Source organism: Cynara cardunculus (genome assembly GCF_001531365.2).
Source record: "Cynara cardunculus var. scolymus isolate 2C chromosome LG 3, CcrdV1, whole genome shotgun sequence".
In the NCBI taxonomy this organism is placed as follows: domain Eukaryota; kingdom Viridiplantae; phylum Streptophyta; class Magnoliopsida; order Asterales; family Asteraceae; genus Cynara; species Cynara cardunculus.
This window is the reverse complement of record NC_037530.1, coordinates 15,134,689-15,158,136: the sequence shown is the minus strand read 5'-3', so window position 1 is coordinate 15,158,136 and position 23,448 is coordinate 15,134,689. Positions and strand designations below refer to the sequence as shown.

At 35.9% G+C, this 23,448-nt stretch overlaps 2 protein-coding genes across 2 annotated transcripts; both read left to right on the top strand.

Moving 5' to 3' along the window:
- Nucleotides 1-1,869: 1,869 nt before the first annotated feature.
- LOC112508986 (pentatricopeptide repeat-containing protein At5g65560-like) lies at nt 1,870-3,519 on the top strand. Its single transcript, XM_025113856.1, has one exon. It carries the CDS (start codon nt 1,870-1,872, stop codon nt 3,517-3,519), a length of 1,650 nt encoding a protein of 549 aa, XP_024969624.1.
- A 1,155-nt stretch (nt 3,520-4,674) lies between these two features.
- Nucleotides 4,675-6,246, top strand: LOC112509839 (UDP-glycosyltransferase 91C1). Its single transcript, XM_025115019.1, has one exon. The coding sequence runs from the start codon at nt 4,792-4,794 to the stop codon at nt 6,199-6,201; it is 1,410 nt and encodes a 469-aa protein (XP_024970787.1). The 5' UTR covers nt 4,675-4,791; the 3' UTR covers nt 6,202-6,246.
- Nucleotides 6,247-23,448: the final 17,202 nt, after the last annotated feature.

The following is a 23,448-nucleotide window of genomic DNA, read 5'->3' as shown; positions in this document are numbered from 1 at the left end:
GTGGAGTTGCCCTAAATGGTTATTATGTTATGTCTTGTCTTGTTCAGTCCTCTCATGTCTGGATAACAAACGTACCCTAAAGATTTATCAACATAAACAATGAGAAACAAATTAAAGCACACACATAAACAAAATAACCAGAATTTAAGATAGGCACATTAGCAGATTGGATAAGACATAAACCTTATACCAAATATGAAAAATAAAGAAACTTATAGGAATTGAGAGTGAGAGACTAGGAAATCAAAAATTACAAGTCAAAATGAATTAAGGCAGCCATGAATTGGATTATTTGATGATGCCCCTTAAGCTATGATGTCTCTTTACTATGACGTATTTGTGATGTTGCCTAGGCTATACATGGCTAGGGCGACCTTGATTTTGTTGTTGAACAATTAAACACCATCAAGAGACCAGCCACATAAAACTTATGAACGTTATCGATCAGTATGGTTCCTCTCTAGAAAAATGAGAAAAAGATAATGGGTTCTAATCACAAGCTTATACAAAAAGTGATTTTTTTATCATTAAGATAGTTTATGCAACATAACAATCAAATAACAGTGTAGCTAAATCAATTCAAAATTACAAACAACTTAATCTACATTGACAGCTTGACCTTTCACTATCCATTTTTTGCTTTCAAAATGCTTCCAACTTCTGTATTTCTTTCCGTCTCTCTTTGTCCTTCATAATTGCTCCTCACAAAACACAAATGACAAATGTACTTCTTCACTGATTTTCAAATAAATAATAAAAACTAAAATCTCTAAAAAAGTTATACAACTCTAATAACTTTTAATTTTAAAAATTACAATATTAATTATATTAATAAAATATTTAATAAATCGAAAAAAAAATCCACTTTTCTCTATTTCAAGGGGTGTTTGGGATTGTTTATAAAAACGATTTATTAGTTTATTCTGGTGTGACACCGATAATAAGTTTTTTTGAGTGTCTGGATAAACAACTTATATCGGTGCCAAACCGGTAATAAGAAGTTTTCGAGGAAGATAAATCATTCTAACTTCTAATAAGTTGATAAACATTTTTGTAGAAAAGCATAACTTGTTTCAAATAAGCAATCCCAAACACCCTCTTAGTATAGCTATTGGAGGTGTTCCTAGAAGGTGGAAACTTATAAAGAAAAAAACCATTATTACCGATGTTAAACCGGTATAAATATATCTTTTTCTTTTCTATTTAAACACTTAAAACTTTTTATTTATTACTGATATGTGGTCGGAATAAGTTGATAATTACTAGAACGGTACTCATGCAATGCAGCGAGATACATTTCGATTTTAATGATTCGTTTCTTTTGTCTCAGTCGATGTTAGAATACGGTTTTATGTCGTTTTGAGAAAACGACAATGTTTTTTATTTTTGAATAAAATATAAATATGAAGATATCATAAAAATTTGAAATATATATATTGATATTAGTACCAAACTAACAATATAAAATTTCTCTTTTTTTTGTAATTTTTTAATTCATTTTTTATGTTTGGTTTAATAAAATCACTTTTTATAAAATAATAATTAAGTATTTTGTTAGAACTCAATTATTTTAATTATATTTTAAATTTTTTATATTTAAAATGAAATGTTTATCTTTTATTTGATTATATTTATCTGTAGTTAGTTATACGAATTCAAATATGAAGTTTTAATCAATTGTATTTACATATAATTTATTTATAATTTTGAATTTTAAGTAATATAAAAAAAAATATTTAATATATAAAAAATAATTTTTAAGAATTTTTATTAAATATTTTATGATACTTTCTATATATATGTAATTTAAATAAGCAATCCCTGTTTCGGTTTGCTTTGAAATTTTAGCTGCTTAACTGAACCTCCCCTATGAAGCTCTGCTCATCCTCTCCGTTACATCTCCGGCGACCCTTCTGCTCACTCTTCTCCGCTTATTTCTCTACAGAAATTAACCCCCCGCCACCGTCTCTACCGCCTCGTTTTCTGTACTTGCAATCTGTACTCGATCAAATCAAACTTCTGTCCAGAAACCCCAACAATTATTCTTCTCTAACCACTCTAGATTCATTACTAGCCAAAACTCATTTGTTAGATTCTGCAACATCTCTCGTTTTAATCGATTATCTATCCCAGATAAAGAAGCTTGGCAGGAGCAAAACAATGATTTCACGTTTGAAATCAAGAGGAAGTGTAAGTGATCCCTTTTTATACGGTTTAGTGTTTGATTTTTTAGTTGAAGATGGTACTATTAATGATGTTGAGAACGTATGGGCAGAAGTTGGTGGCTCAGTGAAAAGCTTTAATTTCTCAAATTACGTGATTTTAGTGTGTAAATTTGGTGGGGTTGATGAAATTAAGGATGTTTATGAGAGAATTTTAATGGGCGTTGCGAGTGTTTTGGACAGACAAAGCTATGTTGCTTTATCTGGGGCTTTATGTAATGTGAATGAGGGATTATTAGCTAAAAATATTGTGAAGGAAATGTATGAAAGGGGTATGGCAGTTGATGGTTGGACATACTTCTTGCTGTTCCAATGTTTCTGTAGAAATGGGGATTTTGATGAAGCTGATCTGGTATTGAGGAAACTTGTTAAAAATGGATTCATCATTGATATATGTATATATGGAAGCTTTCTCCATGGTCTTTGTAAATCGGGCAAACTTCGTGAAGCCAATAAGTTGTTCCAAAAGTTAATAAAACGGAGTCCTGTGAGAGGTTCTAATGAGAGAGGTGTGGTGTTGAAGGAGGGGAGAAGAGCAATCTTTCAATTGAATTGTGAGGGTGTTGTTCCAGAAATGATGGCCTACGAATCTTATTTTCGTGCTCTGTGTAACGCGGGAAAGCTTGATGAGGCAGAAATTTTGTTCAAGAAGATGATGAAGGGTAGAATCTTGCCTGAGATTTGTGTTTATGGTTCATTCATAAAAGCGCTTATTCGAGCTGGTAGGGATAAGGATGCTATAAAGTTCTTTAATGTTCAGAAGAAGAAGGGGTTGGTTCGAGTTGATGAGATAGGTAGACATGTAATTATGGGGTTATGTGAAAAGGGAAAAGCTGATGATGCTTTGAGGCTGTTTGAAGAGATTGTTATGGTTAACGGTTTTGTCAATAGTTCAAACGTTTGTAATTCTATTTTGCAAAGTTATTGGAAAGAAAGTAGGGTGGCCAAGGCCGAGCTCTTTTTTGAGAGATGGCAGTTGCACAAATATAACTATGGGAGACCTGATGTAGTGACTTACACAATCATGTTAAATGGATATTGCAGCCATAATGATGTTTTAAAAGCACTTGTGGTGTTTGAAGAGATGTTGAAGAGCAAAATGGTGGTCAATGGGGCATTGTATGAGAGACTTATAAGAGGATTATGTGATTCTGGACGGGTAAATGAAGCCTTTCAATACTTGAATGACATGATTGAGAATGGGCATTTCCTTTTCTGCAAGAGATGGCGAGCACTCTTCCGATCAATCCTGAGCATTCATGGTTTGATTAATCTTGAGGCTGTACAGATGCAATGAAATGGAAATTTGGTTTTCGCCTTAACTTGATCTTGCACAGTTGAGTTCGCAGACTCAGGCAACAAATACCTTTTTTGTAGTTTTCTAGATCATGATAAACAAAATGCATTCCTTGTACGTTTATACTCATCACTTTGATATGATTTTGAAGCTATAAAGAATTAACGAGATGAGATTTGTTTTTCGCTTCAGCTTGATCTTGCATAACTCGCATTTGCACATTACTGTCTGTTTTTGTTTGCTTCTTCATGGTAAACAAAGATGCACCCATCATATGTTCAGGCATTCCTTTGATTGGGTGTGGAAGCTATAAGGAGTCGGATCAATGGGATTTGGTTTTTCAGCTTATTTGGGATCTTGCATAGCTCAAATTTGCATATTAATGTCTCATTTATGGTGTTCTGTTTCATGATTGATAGAATCATTTTACAATTTTGTTTATGATAAAAATGATTCAAATGATGGAACGAAATCAAGTTGAACCAAAGATCATTGGTATGGCCCATTTGTTAGGCTTTGATGTCTTGATTCAACTCAGAAAATCAGAATCTGGTATGGGTGGTTTGGTTCCTTCTTGTATTAAACTAGATTGAACTAAACTTCTTACACTATTGTCTCATAGACCTTGTAATGTTTTGCTCAGACACATGATTTGATGACTTTATTTGATTGTTAGCCTCATATCAGTTAAGCAATCTTGTGGATCACCACCAATGACATGAACAAGTTGTAATAATAACAACAATAAATAAGCAAGTTTTTTGCTTAGGTGTTTTCATGGGGACATATGATTTCTAAAGTATATGAACCTCTCTGTACAATTTTTATATTGAATACCATACATATTTAACAAATCTAATATTCATTACAAAATGCAAGAATTGAGTTCCTATTATGTGGATTGATTAATTCCTTTATTGAATATATTTAATGAAGATATGTTTTCTTTATCATGATTCATGACAGGAAGGAGAATATGTTATGGGGTTATCAGTTTATCTTTTATTTAGTTGATCTTTTTGTTGGTTTTCGTTTGTTTTTTTAATGCCATATATAGATATATTCCTTTTCTGAGGTTCATCAGAGTCAAACTTGGCTGCTTGGCTCAATTGTTATAAGTTTGCTTACTTCCTTAGGAGTCCTGGTGCACCAGGGTTGACTTTTATATACAATCTTAATGGGCATTTCTCTCCATTTCCAGATAAGTGACTGACCCCCTTCTTCGTTAAGCTTCCAATTTCTCTATGGAGAAAAGAATGAACCACTGAAATCATGGGTTTGACAAGCAATGAAAAATCTCTTCACATAGTGATGTTCCCATGGCTAGCCATGGGTCATCTCATACCTTTCTTGCACTTCTCCAAAATCTTAGCTGAAAAAGGCCATAAGATCTCTTATATTTCCACCCCAAGAAATCTATCTAGACTTCCCAAAATACCTCCAAAGTTATCCCATATTATCAACCTAGTTTCACTTCCCTTTCCCAAAGTGGAAAGTTTGCCAGAACTTGCAGAGTCTTCCATGGATATACCTCACCAAAAAGCTCAGTTTCTAAAAATAGCATTTGATCTGCTCGAGTCACCTCTGGTCACTTTTCTTGAAACCACCACTCCAAGGGTTGACTGGATTATCTTTGACTATGCTTCTCATTGGGTACCCTCAGTTGCATCAAAATTTGGTGTCTCCACTGCTTACTTTAGCCTCTTCACTGCTGCAACACAGGCTTTTCTTGGACCTCCATCATTGTTGGATGGCAAGATTATACGATCAACGGCTGAGGATTTTTGCCAGGTGCCCGAATGGGTCCCGTTTGAGTCGGATATTGTTTATCGCCTCCATGAGGTGACCAAGTACACAGAGGGTGCAATCAGCAACGAATCAGGTGTTTCGGATACGGTAAGGTTTCTAGCCTCCGTGGATGGTTGTGATTTGGTTTTGTTTAGAACAAGTTTTGAGTTTGAACCTGAGTGGTTCAATCTTGTTTGTGAGCTTTATCAAAAGCCTGTTATACCAATTGGGGTTTTGCCCCCAAAAAATGATGATTTTGATGATTATGAAAATTGGGATTTCGTAAAGAAGTGGTTAGATGAACAAAAGGTTGGTTCGGTTGTTTTCGTAGCCCTTGGAAGTGAGGCCACTCTGAGTCAACTCGAAATTGGTGAGTTGGCTCTAGGGTTAGAGCATTCGGGTTTGCCTTTCTTTTGGGTATTAAGAAAGCCGATCACCGAGTTGACTCAGACGCTTCCTGACGGGTTTCGGGAGAGGGTTAAAGGTCGTGGGGTCGTTTACTTAGGGTGGGCCCCACAAGTTAGGATATTGAGTCACTCGTCAATAGGTGGCTTCTTGACTCACTGTGGTTGGAACTCGGCCATTGAAGGACTTGCATTTGGGCGCGTATTGATCTTCTTTCCTGTTATGAACGACCAAGGGTTGAACGTGAGGTTGCTGAGTGGAAAGAAACTGGGAGTCGAGATTCCTAGAAATGAGAAAGACGGGTCATTTACGAGCGACTCTGTGGCTAAGTCAGTCAAACTAGCCATGGTGAGTGAAGGAGGAGAGCAAATAAGGAAAAATGCAAGAGAAATGAAAGGATTGTTTGGGGATGAGAGCAAGAATGATCTTTATATTGATGTTTGTATACAACGCTTGGTTCAAATGAGGAAACCAAACCCTGATGGATGAATTAGTGATCGTTTGTTTTTCTAAAATTACTTCTTTAATATTTTTGAAGTTTGATTCGTCCATATGTTTGATTATTGAGAGCATTTATTTTATTTTTGACATAAGAGCTTAAAAGTTCTAGATGTCCTCTGAAATTTTAAGTGGTAAATGTATTCTTTGATATCTCTTAATCCTAATCCGTCCTTAATCACATGGTTTATATTTTGAGGGCTCGAAGAGATTTGTTATAAAAAAACTATTCATCTTTTATATTATTATAAAAAAATATTTATCCTTTATATTTTTGCACTAGCTTTAACTGATTCAGATTTCAGACTTCAGACGTAAAAACAAACAATCATGCTGATTCAGACTTCAAATTTCAGGACCACCTCCTATAAATTAGAAATAAAATCAGACTTCAGACTTCAACACCTATTAGAAAACACACCTTAGTTTCTATCAAAATGTCTCCATTTTGTATTTGATATGTTTTGTATACTTAATTCAAGGGGTTTTCACCAAAATGACCAAATAATGCCCAATATATTAACAAAATAGTCATTTTTCATGTTTTTCCAAACTAACCACACGGGGGCATGTTTGACCATAGGGGGCGATCCAGCCCTCTTTGACCAAAAAAATACATAAAAATATTTTAAATTGATTTGCAGGGCCCACATGTATCCGATTTGGGAGGCAAAATATCTGGTTTTCCTTGAACAGGGGGATCACCCCCACCTACCCCTGGATCTTCCCTCGGGGACGATCCGGCCGTCCATAGTTGACCACTATTTTGTCTTCTAATGTAGAAATCAATTTGACAATTACGGGGTATTTTTCAATAAACGGAGGACGATTTTGACTAGGTTTTTAACTGTATTAGGATCAAGTGTTGTGGTTTTACTCTATAAAATCAAACACTTCTACTCTCACAACCCGTAACCCTTAAATATAATCTACCATGACAACCCTTAACACGATATGAAATCACGTCAAGATTTATAATTTTTACTACTTTTTTTATACGCATAAATTAACCAATGAATGTTTTTACATTTTCTTATAAGAATTATATTTTTGTATAACATTTGAATGTTAATATTTTTTAATAATTGTTAGATACGAAAAAAATTATTTGTATCTAATGTCATATTTTTATAACCACGTATTTTGACCGCTATTTTGTCATTTAATGGCATACGATTTGACGATATATTATGTCTTATTACGTAATGGTTTATATAAATAGGCGGTTGGAGGGACCATTATCACCTTCCCCACCAACATCCACCACTAGAAACACTTCCCCTTCCGGTATTCCGATCCCCCTCGACCATTGACCACCGATCACTGTCCACTGACATCCACCACCATCTGCTGCCACCTACCACCGTCCATCTCCGCCACTGACCACCTTCCGCTGCCACCGACCACCGTCTGCCACCACCTACCACCGTGTGCCTCCACTAACCACCGTCTGCCGCTACCTACCATCGTCTCCCGCCACCGACCACTGTGGAACAACCACCTACCACTATGGAACAACCGGTAAAAATTCGCAATATTTTTAATTCAACTTAAAAATCAATTTTTGTCTACTACCTAGCTTAATACTCTATAATTTATTTTTTCTAAAATTAATTTTGTATAGCCTCTAACATTTAATTTTTGAATTTATTTTTGACAGGTGTTTTACCAGTCGTTACTGACGTTGAGGGCTCAGATCTCAATAATAAAAAAACGATATATTAGCAAAGAATCAAAGGAGGTTAACATGCCAGATACATGTTTTGGCCAATGGTCAGATATATCTAACCACTATTCATATTCCTCCTTAATTAATTGGATGGTGCAATGTAAGGACCCCTCTTTCCCTTCTCAATCTGAAGAAATACATTATCGTGTTGGAGGGTTCCATTCACGGTTCAGCATAAATGAGTTTGTTTGATCACGGGTTTCTGATTTGGGCCGGATCTTCACTCGCCACATTGTACCATACCTAAAATTATTACAAGAGTGTTTGGTAAAATGACCAAACATGATAATTTTATAGTCGAGCATTTTAGAAATAAATTAATGGACTTAAGTAATAAAACTATATCAGACGTTGATAGGGTGCGTGTCTGCCTCGTAATCATATTCCATACGTTATTCCTAGGACAAAAAAAAGAACCACAATGTCCAAAACTGGATTTTGCATCTGATTGAAAATTTAGATGCCTGAAACCAGTACCCGTGGGGTTCGTATATATGACGTTTGACATAGAGTTGTACAAAATCCGACCCAAAAAACCCCGAACCGAACCGATATCTATGAACCGAACCAACCCGAGGTCTGAAATCCGAAAATTATATCACGTTAGTAGGATAGGGTAGGATCTTATGATCCAAAATCCGAACTCGTCCGAAACCCGAATTCTTCAACTTTTACTACTAGTATTAGATACCTTTGAATTGTCATGGTGTATGTCAATCTTTGTCTTCCATTTCTTAAGAAGACTATTACTATTACCATGCAACAACTCTAAAGATTGGTGATAGGTCAGAGATCTTTAGCTAATTTTTGGGCACCAAGTATCAACTCTTGGAAATGATTAATGCACCAATTTGCAGAGCTCCTGGATCTATAGCTAATTTTTGGGCACCAATTTGCTAGATAATGACAATTTGAAATAGGTCCACTTTTAATAGTTTAACTTCAACTCATATGCATATTTTTTTATATGTGGATTGTAAACACTGGGCAATGAACTTCCAGAGTTCCAGGGTGGTATGGTACCTACATTTGTGGTGATAAATATGTTGGTGATTTGGTGTTGCAGATGGTCTGTAATGGTCAACACAAATGTTCAAAGAATGTCATCCCAGAAGACAAGATGATTGCTGAGGACTAGCCTTCAACCACGGTATTTTGTCTCTTTAACATTTAGGGTCATTTTATTTAACCTGAGGGGTGAAACTTTTATCACATGCCCATTGGATGCACTCCATTCATTTAAAAAATATACAAACGTTTTTAACTCAAAATATTGGAGTTATCTTAACTAAGTTCAAACCACTTGATTAAGCCTCATACATAAGGTTTTCATGAGCAAATCTACAATTTTAAGCATTAAACCTACAAATGTCTTATCTTTTAAAATATAAAATATTTATACAGGGCAATACTCATGCATACTTCTTATCTTTGGTGAAAACAATGGAGAGAAAAATCCATGATAATGTGAGAATCAAAGGTATTTCATAGCCCCGAATCCGTCCGAAGCTCGACCAAACCCGAACTTCCCCCGTACCCGAACTTCCCCCGTACCTGAACTGCATATTACGGGACATGATATTATAATTCGATATCCGATCGGTTTTGTCGGCTTATGGTCCCATCCGACACGTGCTCACCCTTAGTCTGACATAACAGCTAAAAAATGCTTTCGAGCGCCGCAGACACAAAAATTGGCCGCCGAATAAATACACATTATATGGTTTTATATATGCCTTCAAGGTCGGTTATCGTTTTTTTATAATATCTTATTTACTGATTAAGTTACATTTTCTCATCATATTATTTTTCGTAACCTACCAGATATGGATTTTGGAGACATTTCCCTGAGCAATTATAATCCGTCAACCCCGAGGGCTATTGGATGGAAACGAGAAAAAAAATGATGAAATGGGAAGAGTGTTGCGAGTTCGCAACTTTTGACAAGGTTTGGATTCGTTTATTATAAGTTTAAGATTTACCAATTTTAGTTTTTGTTATTTATGTTAAAAAAATTATATTGATTTATACATTTTTATAACGTGTTTCGCCCCCTGACCTCGTTGGTGATGACAAATTTGGAGGAGTCGGGCCAATGGTGGATCGAAATCAGGAAATTTTTGACGAATAATTATTATGGACAACCAGACCCCGACCAAGGGATGGGTCACGAATTAGATAATGATGATGATGACGACGTCCAACCATCGGAAACATATCAATCATTTGCAACACAAACTTCTCACAGACCACGGTATCAGCCACAACATCGCCATTCATCTGCGGCATATATCGACATCCCCCAATGACATGTTGAATTAAACCAATTCAATGTTGGGGTCGATCAAAAGATCGCATCAGTTACATACCTTATTAACGTTAAAATATGGACTTATCGGCGTGAGATTTAATAAATGGGAGAACGATGTGCCAAGACCATTACCTAAGGCTGATCCTTCATACATGCCTCCGCAGGATGATTATGTAAGTATGTTCAATTTTTTTGATGTTTTAATTTACATGTTAACAATTATATAAACATTAAATTTATATTGGATTGTGCGTACGCAGTTTATGGCGCAAAAGTACTCACCGATGGATGCGGTAAATATATTTAAGATTTCTATGTTTTTACTTTACAAGTTAACAATTATATGAAAAACTTTTTAATTTTTATTGGATTGTGCGTACACAGTTTATGCCACAGTCGTACTATTATGATGATGTGGCAAATATGTTAAAGTTTCTTAATGTTTTTATGGGTAAAATGCACAAAATAGCAATCTACTTTCATAAATTTCTTTATTATAGTATTGTACTTTCAGTTTTTTTATTGCAACAATGTACTTTCAAACTATTTTTTATTAGAATATTGTATTTTGAAAAATTTACCCATTATAGCATTGAGTAATCTTTTAATTTAAATTTACCCATCATACCAGGTTTTCATGTCACCTCATTGCACGTAGGCTGTCCACATATACTATAGTGATGTGACTTTTTTACTAAATCATTGTACTTTCAAAATTATTTTATTATAGCATCTACTAGTTCTTATTAAACACTGTATTTTTAATTTTAATATTTAGATATTTCACATGTTATTTAATAAATATATTAAACGGATTAAAAAAATTCTAAATTATTTATTAATATACCAATATCAATAAAACTAGTAGAGCACAACTTATCTGAGTAATATTTTTAAGAAAATATGTGTTTTTTGAAAAAAGGAAAAAAAGAATTGTTCTTTTTTTACCAATAAATTATTATCTATTAAAAAATATATTAAAGAATATATAATATATTTTCTAAAACTTTTACTTGACATATAAATATATTAAATTAATTAGGTTTTTTTGAATTATTTATTAATATACAATATTGAATTATTGTAGATAACAATTAATTCGTTAACATTTTAAAGAGAACTTTAAAATATATGTATTTATTTGAACAACATAAAATAAGAAAAGTTACTTTTTTTACAAACAAAATATATATTGAAAATAATGTTTCATATTTGTTTAATAAATATTTTACTCTAAAAATATTTAATTTGCATGCAATTTAATAAGAAAAAATAAAAAAAATGGTTTTTTAGATCATAGCAATGAAAAATGAAAATCACTAATAATAATTTGAAATAAGTTTTTTATTTTTATTTTAATTAGGTCATTAAAATGATGTGTCATCCACATCAACTCATTAAAGCCACACAAACAAAAAAAAGTCAAGGGGTTAACCGGTTTAACAGGTAACAGGTTACCCATTGTTATTATGGGTAGATTTTTAAAGTACGATGCCTTAATAAAAAATAATTTAAAAATACATTGTTATAGTAAAGAAAAACAAAAGTATAATGCTATAATAAGAAAATTTATGAAAGTAGGTTGCTATTTCATGCATTTAACTCATGTTTTATTTATCAAGTTAACAATTAAATTAGATAAACTTTTTAATTTATCTTGGATTGTGCATACACAGTTTATATCGTAGCAGAACTTGCGATGGATGTTGCGACATCTACATCATCAAGGGTCCCGTTTGTAGAGCCGCAAGAAGAAATTTGTTTTCCCGATGCTGCTGAGAAGCGAGTGAGCAAGAAATCATGGTGGATAAAATCTCCATTTACGGTGTTAAAACACAAAGAAAAGGGACAAGAAAGTTGTTAACTAAATGTCCTCATTTATGCCCACAACGACTATAGTAGACATTGGTCAGTTGTATTATGTTGATTAGTTACCCATGATGTGTTTATCGACGCTATCTTATTGGCGGCCTGAAAAGGTTTTCTGGAGACAATTGGTGGGTAAAGTTCAATTAGGGTATTTGGGAAGTGAGATATGAGAATTACACTTTTTACTAATTAAGTTGAAAAATGTACATATTTGACTCACTTAAACATAATTAATCTACTGTTTTTTATTTATAACATATTGATGCATGGAACACGTATCTGCTAAGCAAGAGTCAACCGACAAACCGTTGGACCATCATGCGGCCATGTTGGATACCAAGTTTAGAGAACCCAAAACTTGGCACCATGGACTAAAAAGTTTACGTCAATGGTACACTAGAGCCATTCCCATCATTGCGTGACATCGACCGCGTCGGTAGAGTCACGTAACAATTTTTTGTTATATATAAAAAATAATTTATTTATCAATTTTTTATTTGCAACTTATTTTTTAGGTATTCATCCCAATAAACATACCAAATGCTCATCGGGTAACCGGGGAGCTAGACGTGAGGTCATGACATTTGAGTATATATGATATTTGTCCTCCAGAAATGTTCAATAAACAGATCAATGCTTCAACAAAGGTTATAAAGAAGTACCTCCCCGAATTTTTATTGGAGATATGATATTATATAGGGGTCAGGGAGGCACCCAAATTGCCGAAATTACGATTAGTTTATTTATGAAGACGTGCCTCGACAAGCTGGAGTCCTCGGTGATTGTGAGGTGTTCTATTGTATGTTTGTTGAGAAGTTGTCCCAAGGAGAAGATGTATACTATGCGGAGCCGACAAACCATCATGCGATGTTATTTCGTCAATGTTTGGCATCTCTTTTGTATGCAACACGTATACCTTAGTTGTAATAAAACGTTTCTTTAGTTTAAATGACATTGTAAATTACATTTTAAATGATCTTCACTAATAATTGTGTCAATGACAATTATCCTACAATCCTCTCGATAAACAAAAACATCACAACCACTAAAAAAGAAATCCAACTTATCATCAACATCATCTTCAACCAGCGAGCTTGTAAAACAACTTCAAAAAGGGAAGCTTCAAGATTATTTTTTGATCTTAATAACCCTGTAATAATTACCACAGATCTATGGCACATGGGTGGGTCAAGTCAATCAATAAATCCACAATTTCTTTCCAGTAAAAAGTAAGGAATATATATATATATATATATATATGAAAAAACAATTACATGCAAAGGTTTCATATAGGAAAACACTCACAGGTAATAAACAAAAAAAGAATCGACGACCTGGGTTGTAATGGGTCCATGACGTTCGAATAATTGCATCAGCGCCACAGTTGCAACGCCTCACCATTTTTTACCTACTAAGTTGAGAGTGAATGAATACTTGATGGTGGAACAAGTTTGTGATGGAAAACAAGGTTATTTATAGGGAACTATAGGGAGACTTGTCACATCATCACCATTTAAAAACAATAAATTAGAAAAGTTAAAACTAGGAACATTGACAACAATAATTAATCGACCTAGGAACGTTGACAACAATAATTCAGTGAAATACAACTACATTTTATCATGCAGATAGAGTGCTCTAATTCTTTCTTTTCCTTTCGTGTATTTTTCAATGTCCTCTTCATTCCACCTAATGTTTCTTCCAGTCTCCCCACATGCAAGTTCGAACCACGCATCATAGTTTAATTTTTACTCCTCTTTGATTTTTTTTTCTTGTATTAACAATCCAGCCTTGATGATACTTAATCTGTTGTTTCACATCAATAATCCATCTCTTTCTCTTGTTCATCTCATGTTCAATCTCTCCTTTTTGTAACCAAACTCCGCACGTTGTTCATGTTGTATATCCAATTTGAGTTGGTATTTCTTGATATCCTCCCTCCGAATCATCGGGCATTTTCAGTGGTAGTTGACTTCTCCACCATTTTTTTCCATCCTCTCCCACTCCTCGTCCGTCCTTGGACGTTTAAAATTAGAACTGTAAGAGCTTTCGTCCATTGTTATAGAGAAAATAGGAAAATATAGTAAGTAATAAGTCTTCCAACTTTTTCCATTAAATAGAAATGGATAGAGAATAACACTACGACACAGTTGGTCCCTGAAACTATACTAATTTACACTTTGGTCATGGCAACTTTATGGCCCGATTTGACAACACAATGACAATTCTAGGGGTATGGGCGATAGTACATAAGAGAGGGTATAGGTCAGGCTTTCAAGTTGAATCTTGTAAGCTCTAATGACGAATATTGTCAGACACGATTTAACAAGTCCATGGCAACTTTATGACCCAATTTGACAATACAATGACAGCTCTAGGGGTAGGGGAGATAGTACATAAGTAAGGGGTATAGATCAGGCTTTCAGGTTGAATCTTGTAAGCTTAGGTAGGGAGCGATAGTGTATAAATAGGATGCCTCATGAAACCAAAAATCACTACTTCATACCGAGCACAGTAAATGTTATACAATTACTTGTCCACTTCCTGCAAGAAATGGTTGGAAGCTCATCATCATTAAACCCTCCATCTTCACAAACCATGCCTACCAGAATGAAGAAATCCATAGAAAAATCTGAAGCGAAAATCAATGAGATCAGTGATGATTGGTGGAGAAACAAGGAGATGCAGAGTAAATTAGAGGAAGCCATCGAATAGAAGAAGAAGACTATAAATCAATTGCAGAAAGAGATTCGAGCCGAGGAAAAACTTGTGAAGGGCATAGAGAAAGGGTACTCGGAGATGCAGAAAATGATCAATGAAAAGGAGTACTAGATTGATGTTGAAAACAACTTTATACAGAAGGGAATTAGCAAGCATGTTATGTATTAATGTTGTTGTTTTCATTGATGTTTACATTGATGTTTTCATGTTAATGTTATGTATGAATGTTGTTTTAATTGATGTTAGCTATGCAATGTCTATGTATTAATGGTTAATGTTCATGTATTTCTCAGTCAAACTGTCATTTAGTATTAAAACAACAAGCTACACTATAAAAACGTATATTTACTTACTTAAATCGTACGTATCAAATACATAGTCTTGTGTAGTATCAGGTTGAGACGGACCATAATTGGTTGGTTGACTAACTAATCTTCGATGACTACTTGAACTTTCGTGCATCGGCCTAGGAGCTGGCATCGGACTTGGACAATTATAACAAAAATGTCCACTCTAGTGGCATCGACTGCAAGTTTTCACTGTTGGTTCCTCGTCTCGTGACGGGATACGATCACGGTTACATGGCCTGCAAGAGTTTTGTAAGACGATCATACGTTTGTTGGGTAACACATATTCAGCTTCCGGTGGAAGAGGATTTACTTCCTCCTTGTATGTTGCCCGATAAAAATCGGAGTTGAACCAAACAGAACAAAATCGACAACAATCTTGAATATCTAAATTTTCAGCAACACATATTACATGACCGCAAGATATACCAGAAAGTTTCCATTACATGCATGTACAAGTCTTAGCATGCAAATCACACTTTCCAATCTTATACCTGTCATCAACTTCAACCAACAAATCTCTAATGGGATATACCCTCCAATTTACGCTCCTATGGATTCTCTTTTTTATTTTTGCCTCCGCCCAAGGTGTCACTGCATTTATCATTTGAGCTATAAATATTTGACAACATTAGCCTATGTTATATAATCATACATATAGTTTTGGATGGTTGCATTTACCTCCGTTATGCCGATGTATAAAATACCATTATTGCAATGTCGTCCAATAAAATTCGACTAACATTGTTATCGGAAGGTAACGTGCAAACTGGGTTACCGAGTTGATGGACTCGATATTATTGGAAGTCACTGCACTGTAATGCAATCCAGGAAAGTGCGATCTTGCCCATCTAGCATAACCAACTTCCTCAAGATATTGAGCGGTGTTAGGTAGACTATGCCGCATCAAATCCATTGTAGCTTCAAAGTCCGATGCCCTATAAGCTTTGAATGCCTCCCAGAAAATCCACCTTTTTCTTTTGTTTCTACTCAAGTTTAGGCGTAAGTTCTGGCTCAAATGCCGATAATAAAGTCCGTGGTGTGCGTTGGGGAATACAGTTCTTATGTCTAACTCGATAGAGGAAGCCCTATCGATTACAAAGGTTAAATTGGGCACTTCACCGATACATTGCCTCAGCTTATGTAAAAACCATATTCATCACGGGCCACTTTCTATCTTCCCCACTCCCATTGCAATGGGTACGATCTGGTTGTTTCCATCCATGTCGACCGCTAAGAACATGGTGCCCACGTATGGCCCCTTCAGATGGGCACCGTCCATTATAAGGAACGGTCGCATGTATCCTAGAAACGAGCGAATCTGCAGATGAATGAGGTTACAATTATAAACTTCAAAACATAAAATTATGACAATAATTTCAAGAATATAACAAAATGCCAAATCGTCCTCGTCCATCAACATCGATCTCTATCACAGTCCCCAGATTTACTATCTTCAGATTGTGATGATAAACCGGGAGTAGGTTAAACAACGATTCAGGGGTCTCCCTCAACAGTTGCAAGGCATACATCTTTGCTCGCCATGCTTAGCTGTAGGAGATGCTAATATTGAACCGTTGGTTCACATCTTCTATGATTTCTTTTCCACAGTATACTCTCCTACAATCCTTTAAACTCCCTGCTAATATATGACCCAAAACCTTTTTATTCGCAGTACGGTGGTTTGGGTGGACTTGGGACCTTGAACATGTGTGTTCATCATGCATTTTCTGTACCTGAAACATACTAGTACCATCGATAGAAACAACCATTAAATGCCAATGACAGTCCGAAGCAGAGTGACGCACCGCCTCATACCGGTGTTTGGTTGATTTCTTAACCTTGATATGGAAGTTTTCATAAAGGCATTTTAATCCCGATGCGAGCTTCAGTGCTTCCTTCGAGTCAAAGGTTTGGAAAACTTTTAATTGGGATGTAGGCTGATAGGAAATGTTTCCCTTTCTAGGTTTGAAAACAGGGTCTGGGCAAGGTGTTGGGTCGGGCATACCCCAAAAACTCTTCCTTACCAGATGGATTTCTTCAGCATATGAGTTATTGTCTTTTGTATATCCAAAACTTCTGCTGCAACAGAAACATCTACATCCATATCTACCTTCTACAAAGTTTTTGACTGTTCCGGAGACTAGTACGGAGACTGGATCAGATACTGATTCGGAGACTGTCTCGGAGACTGGTTCAAATCTTGAACCAAATAACTATCATGATCAACATGATTTTTTGGTTCAAAATATAAATTTCCACCAACACCACCGAGGAAGAAAGTGTTTGGATTTCCACCACTACCACTGGGGTAAAAAGTGTTTAGACCATATGGGTTTGTACCACCATCGGGTAAAATTTGATGGATTGCGGCACTTGATGGATTTCCACCATAACCACCATCGTCGACAACAAAATGTGTCAACATTTCTGGTAAACTTTGATGAAGAACATTATGGAACATCATCACATCGTCGACGTCGTTTAACCCATATAAGTCTTATAAGAAATTCGTGAGAGTAGAAGTGAGGAAAACCTTCCATTTTTCCTTTGTCAATTTAGAAGATACAAAGAATTGAAGTGAGAAGTGAGGTGTGAAGAAAATGAATGAGAGGTCATAAGCTATATATAATGATATTTTGTGCAGTAAAATACAAAACAACTGTCAAAGTTGGAGGCCGGATCACCCCCGAAGGAAGAACCGGGGTTAGGTGGGGGCGATCCCCCTATTCAAGACAAACTAGATGTTGTCTCCCAAACCAGATACATGTGGTCCCCACAAATCAATTTTAAAATATTTTTTAGTACTTTTTTTTGGTCAAAGAGGGCTGGATTACCCCCATGGTGAAACATCCCCCCCGGGGGTGATCCATGTGGTTAGTTTGGTAAAACATGAAAAAATGGCTATTTTGTTAATAGATTGGATATTATTTGGTCATTTTGGTGAAAAACCCTTAAATCAATCACTTCACCAACTGATAAATCAAATCGAATTGATTCTGTATATTCCAGTAGAATTCTTAAAATAAGTGGTTACACTACTATTTTAGTTGGTCTAAAAATAAGTGTTCACTTAAAAAATTTTGTTTCCTTTTCCATTCTACTTTAATTATGAAATAGAGAAAATTTCTATTTCTGTAATTAAGGGTAAACTTTTCATTTTGTTAATTAACAAATATAATGATTACATATTCTTAAAATTGTTTATTTTCATTGTAGATGTTTATTTTAAGGGGAAGTTTTTACTTTCTTTTAACTTTTCTTGTTTTTCATTTTTAAATCACATGAAAAATAAAGAATGACATAAATGTATTGGTTCTTATTTTGATTGATATACTTTGAAAATATAGAGGAACATGTAACGAGGTTTTCCTTCGGTGAGGTGAGACGTAAGCCTCAAGACGAACAATAAATTTAAATAAAACATTTATATACATGTAATACATATTTAATAATGATATTAAGGTTGTTAATGAGTCTAAATATTTTAATACATGTAATCAATATTAAATATTTATTTTTATTTTATATAATAATTAGATATTAGATTAAAGTCACACGTATCAAGTGAAGTAATTTAAAGTCGTACACTTATTAAGAAAAAATGATTAAAAGTTGCACAGTAAAAAAATATGGATAATACAAGTCAAATTTATCAAATAAAATCTTGTTATATAAAAACGAAAAGTGTTGGTTCTCCCCTCACTCAGTCCTTACATAGTACACAATATTGGGATGCCTATTGGCCATTCCTTTTCAATCGGCAATGAGAACTTCAATATGCAATGAGAAGTACAACCAAAGCAAGGGAGGAAGAGCGTCAAGTCATGACTGGGGAAGGGCGTACAAGTAGAGGGGAAGGTGGAGAAAGCGTATGATCATAGAAAGAATATGAGGGATAAAATGGGACAAAAAAATGGGTACTTTTAACTGCAACGCCTCTCCCCCCCAAGCCCCACTTCACCGCCTCGCTGGTGCGAGTCCCGAATACCCCAACACATCGCCATCTCATTAGCGGTTTCTCAATTCCTCGAGGCGTATGCCTTGAATGCTGCTTTTATACTTTACATTCAAAATATCCATTTGTGATATATAATTTGGAAATATATATTTTGTTGGAAGTACTTCTATAAACACATCAACTTCTACCTACTTCATGTTAGCACCATGTCAACTAGGGGTGCTCATGGGTTGGATAGATTAGGTTGAAGACATTTGAACAACTCAACTCAATGCTTGTGGTTTGAAAAATCTCAACCTAACCTAACCCAAACCAAAGTGCAACCCAACCCAACCCAACCCAAACCGTACAGGTTGGTCGGGTTAATACTTTGGTATATCAAAATATTCTATTAACCTTGAATACGTTGTTTTCTCTACTCATGATTTCTTTTTCATTATCAGTCATTTGGTACAATTTATCCATACTTCTTAAATCTTAAGTATATCACTTTCAATATTTCACCTGATTTTACTTCATATGTCAAGGAGTATTCTCTAATGCTAACATTTGTTCTCTTGAGCTAATTCTGAGGAGCATATTAATTTCTAAGTCTGGATTTTGTGAAAATCTGGAAATGTTTTGTCAAAGTTTGCAACTCTGGACAAATTTGTTGGGTTCAAAGTTGTATGCCTAATTTTTGTATTCAAACTTTGTAATTTTCCTTGTATTTCCTTAGCATAAATAGTGTAGTTGTCTTGTAATTTTAGAGTAACATTTTCATTCCTGCATTTTAAACTTTGAAGATCAATATACAAAGACCTTTGAAGAACTTTCTCTCTCTACATTTCTTAAGTCTGCCATTGTTAATCATTGTTGTGATCTTGATAACTTTGTGTGTTGGTCCCATAAGGGTCTACAAGAATAGAAACAGTTTGTAGAAGGGGGGGATGAATACAAACATAGTATTTTCAAATTTAAAATATATATTGACAGAGAAGATCAATACAGATTTTACAAGACAGTTTGCGGAAAGATAAGGTAAAGAAAACCTATCTAAACAATCTTTGGTTACACACAGATCTTTAGCAATTACAAGAAAAGAGATTGCTAAAAAGAAGATATTTTACTTAAGCTAGAAGAGGCTTGAAGTAAGAAAAGGATTGCAGAGAGATGCACGCACTCTACAAAGAGAAGAAACACTTTTATTTATACCCAGTGCATTACATGAACATTTAATGCAATATGGTAGGTTTAGAGTGCGTGGCAAGCCTTAAGAGGAAGGCTTGTCCTTTGCTACAGTGAATAGTACAAAAGCACTATTCTTGAGCAGACATCCTTGCTTAAAGTTGGTGGACAAAGAGTCGACTAATCGGCTCCGTACCGTACTAACTTTTGCAAGGGTAAGGGTTTGTCCTTTGTGTGCAAAAGGACAAGACAACAACAATCGTGCTAAGCAAGCTTCTTTTGATCGCTGAATGCTGGGATGACCTGGAGGTCTCATCATCATTCGCTGAAGCTAGAGCAGTCTTCACACATATGTAGACAGGTTTGTAATCACTGAATACCGTTTCAGATCACGTACTTGCCAGTCTCTAATCTTCAGTTTCAGTCTTCGACGTTTGCTGAAGGATCTTTGGTGTGAGTGTTGTGTTCTTGAAGTATTGTTTGTCTCTGATGAATTTACAATGCAAGTTCTTCAGCGATCACTGAACATACTCAGTGATGATCGCTGGAGCTGAAAATACAGAGACACAAATACAACGTGAAAGGAAAAAGGGATTATCATCAAATCACTGAGAGAGAGGATCTACAATCTCCCCCTATTTGATGATAACAAGATAACATAAAGAAAGTTATCTTATCAAATAATAGTAAGGAAAAGTTACATATAAAGTACATGTCCCTTTTTACTATTTTGGGATCTTTTTCAGTTAGGTCAGTCTGAGCTTGAAAAGTTTTCTTAAGTTATATCTAAGGAAATTACAAGTACGGAAACTGAAACTGAAAGCTTATTCACTGACTTATAGATTGTCAGTGAATGATGAAAGTAACATTGAAACTCATAGACTTGTGTCCCTATTACTTTTTTCAGGGATCTTTTTCAGTGAAGTACATGGAATACTCATTTTATTAAACAAWGGAAATAATACAAGTATTACAGTACATGTCCAGATCTTTACAGAATGTAAGAAAAATCACTGAAATGAGATATAGTACATGAACTTACAAGGAAGAATGGATTGTTGTTTACAAAGAGAATCTTATCTTAGAACACTTAGATCTATGTAATCAGGTACATCTTCACCAAGGTTTCTTCGACGTAGGAATTCCCTTYGTATCTTCAGATCGACGACTCTTCCAGGCATGCTATCATCTATCCAGAGCAAAAGATACACCAAGTGATCCATTGGACATAGACGTAGCTCTRACATTCTCTGAAATCTGACTTCACCTTCATAGTCAAGGAATATAACTCCTAACTCAGGTTTAAAATGCACAGAGTAGGGTGTATAGGGACCCTTATCTGGCAAGTCAAGATTTAGCATAGAAATGTCAACACTCTTGACCCTTCAGGACTTCATCTAAGGAGAAGTTTGTTTCATGTTCGTTCCTTAGGGATGGTCCTTCATTAGGATCAGAGAGCTTTAATTTCTTCTTCCCATCCTTCTTCAGAGTTGGCCGGTCAAGGACCTTGACATACCTAGACATCCTTTTGATGAGCTCGTTGATGGTATCCTCGATAAGTGTCTTGTGTCTCGACTTGGATTGCTGAATGGCTTGTCTGATCTCCATCCATACGCTGAATCCATAGCGGCCTAGGTAGGAAGGATACTCGGTAACGGCATCAAGATTGTCCCTGGTGATGAGCATTGAGACTAGAGTACCACCGTCTTTGGATCGTCCGCTGATGCTGACGCTAATGATTGGGCGGGGACTGAGTCTCTTTATCAGCTTTGCTTCGCTCCATTGCTTATTCTTGTCCACAAGTTTCAGCTTTTTCTTGCAATCAGCTTCTGCCATAGAAAGAAGTTTAGCTTTAGCTTGGGCTTGGACAGCACTCACCGTTTTCTTGGACTTTTTCTTGGGAAGGACTTTAGCAGCTAGTGACTTGGCCAGCTTTAGGCTGTCTTCAGTCTGCTTCTTTTGAAGCTCTAGCTCTTCTTCAGCCCTTAATGCCTCGAATCTTTCAGCTTCAGAAAGGAAGTCAAACTCACCACCACTAGAGGTACGAAGAGGAATTTTTATTCTAGTCTGGCCGAGCGACTCCTTAAGCTGAGATATCTGCTGGTCTGTTGGAGTAAAAGAGCTGGGTTGATCAGATACCCACTCCAGTCGACCACAAGTTGTTGAAGGGATTTGAAGTTGATATTCTAAAGTGATCACTACCTGAGAGGTAGAGTCTTCAAATAAGGTTTGTTGAGGGCATGAGAAAAGTACCTTCAAGTTGCCTTCTTCAGCGACCGCCTTGCCTTTCGACTTGGGGTCCTGGTGCCCTGATGGAGTCGATTCACCTTGTCTTTGCTCCCCCTGGGATTGAGCTTCCCCGAGGGCAACACCATTGGTGACGGTTGATGGCTTATGGAACTTGATGGTAAAGTCATCTTCATCATCGTCGTCGTCGTCACCATCTAGATCTTCTCCGGTGTCTGGAATGACAGGTTCATCATCGTCTTCATCATCATCATCTTCAACATCATCATCATCACCAGCAGCAGTGATGTTATGGACATCATCCCTAGGGATGGCTTCTACAACCTCAGCTTGGGCAGCTTCGGTGGTAGGGATTACCGGAGCAGTAACCGCTTCAGCTTCAACAGCCTCAGCTTCAACTGCAACAGAAGCTGATACTGGGCCAACARCCTGAGAAGMTGTAGGAGCAGCATCAGATGATCCACCAGCGTTGGACCTCATCTCCCCCTCTCTGGCTAAAACAATAGAGATTTGGCCAGAGAGTTTGTCCAAGCGCTGTCGCTAGAGAACCATTGTATCCTCCAGCCTTTGCAAAGCATTGGTTAGAGTTTTCATTGCGTCTCGTGTCTCATGGAGCTGAGCACGATCATTAGCATAAAAAGAGGGTGCACTCACTGGAGCTGGTTGACGGACAGCATCCAGGATTTGCAGAAGAAGTCCAAGTTGTTGATGAACAATCGCCTGAGCATCGTCAGCCCTGCTGTGAAGAACAGTAATGGCATCGTTGTTGGAGTGAACAGCTTCTTGGAGAGTCTGGAGTTGACTCTGAACTTCTTGAACGTCCGCCTGGAGGGCTAGGAAGTTCGCATCAAGATCGCTTTGGCGAGGCATCTCTTGGTGAACTTCG

What these genes read in the sequence shown, in the direction of transcription:
- LOC112509839 (XM_025115019.1), top strand. Translation starts at nt 4,792, where the DNA reads ATGGGTTTGACAAGCAATGAAAAATCTCTTCACATAGTGATGTTCCCA.
- LOC112508986 (XM_025113856.1), top strand. Translation starts at nt 1,870, where the DNA reads ATGAAGCTCTGCTCATCCTCTCCGTTACATCTCCGGCGACCCTTCTGC.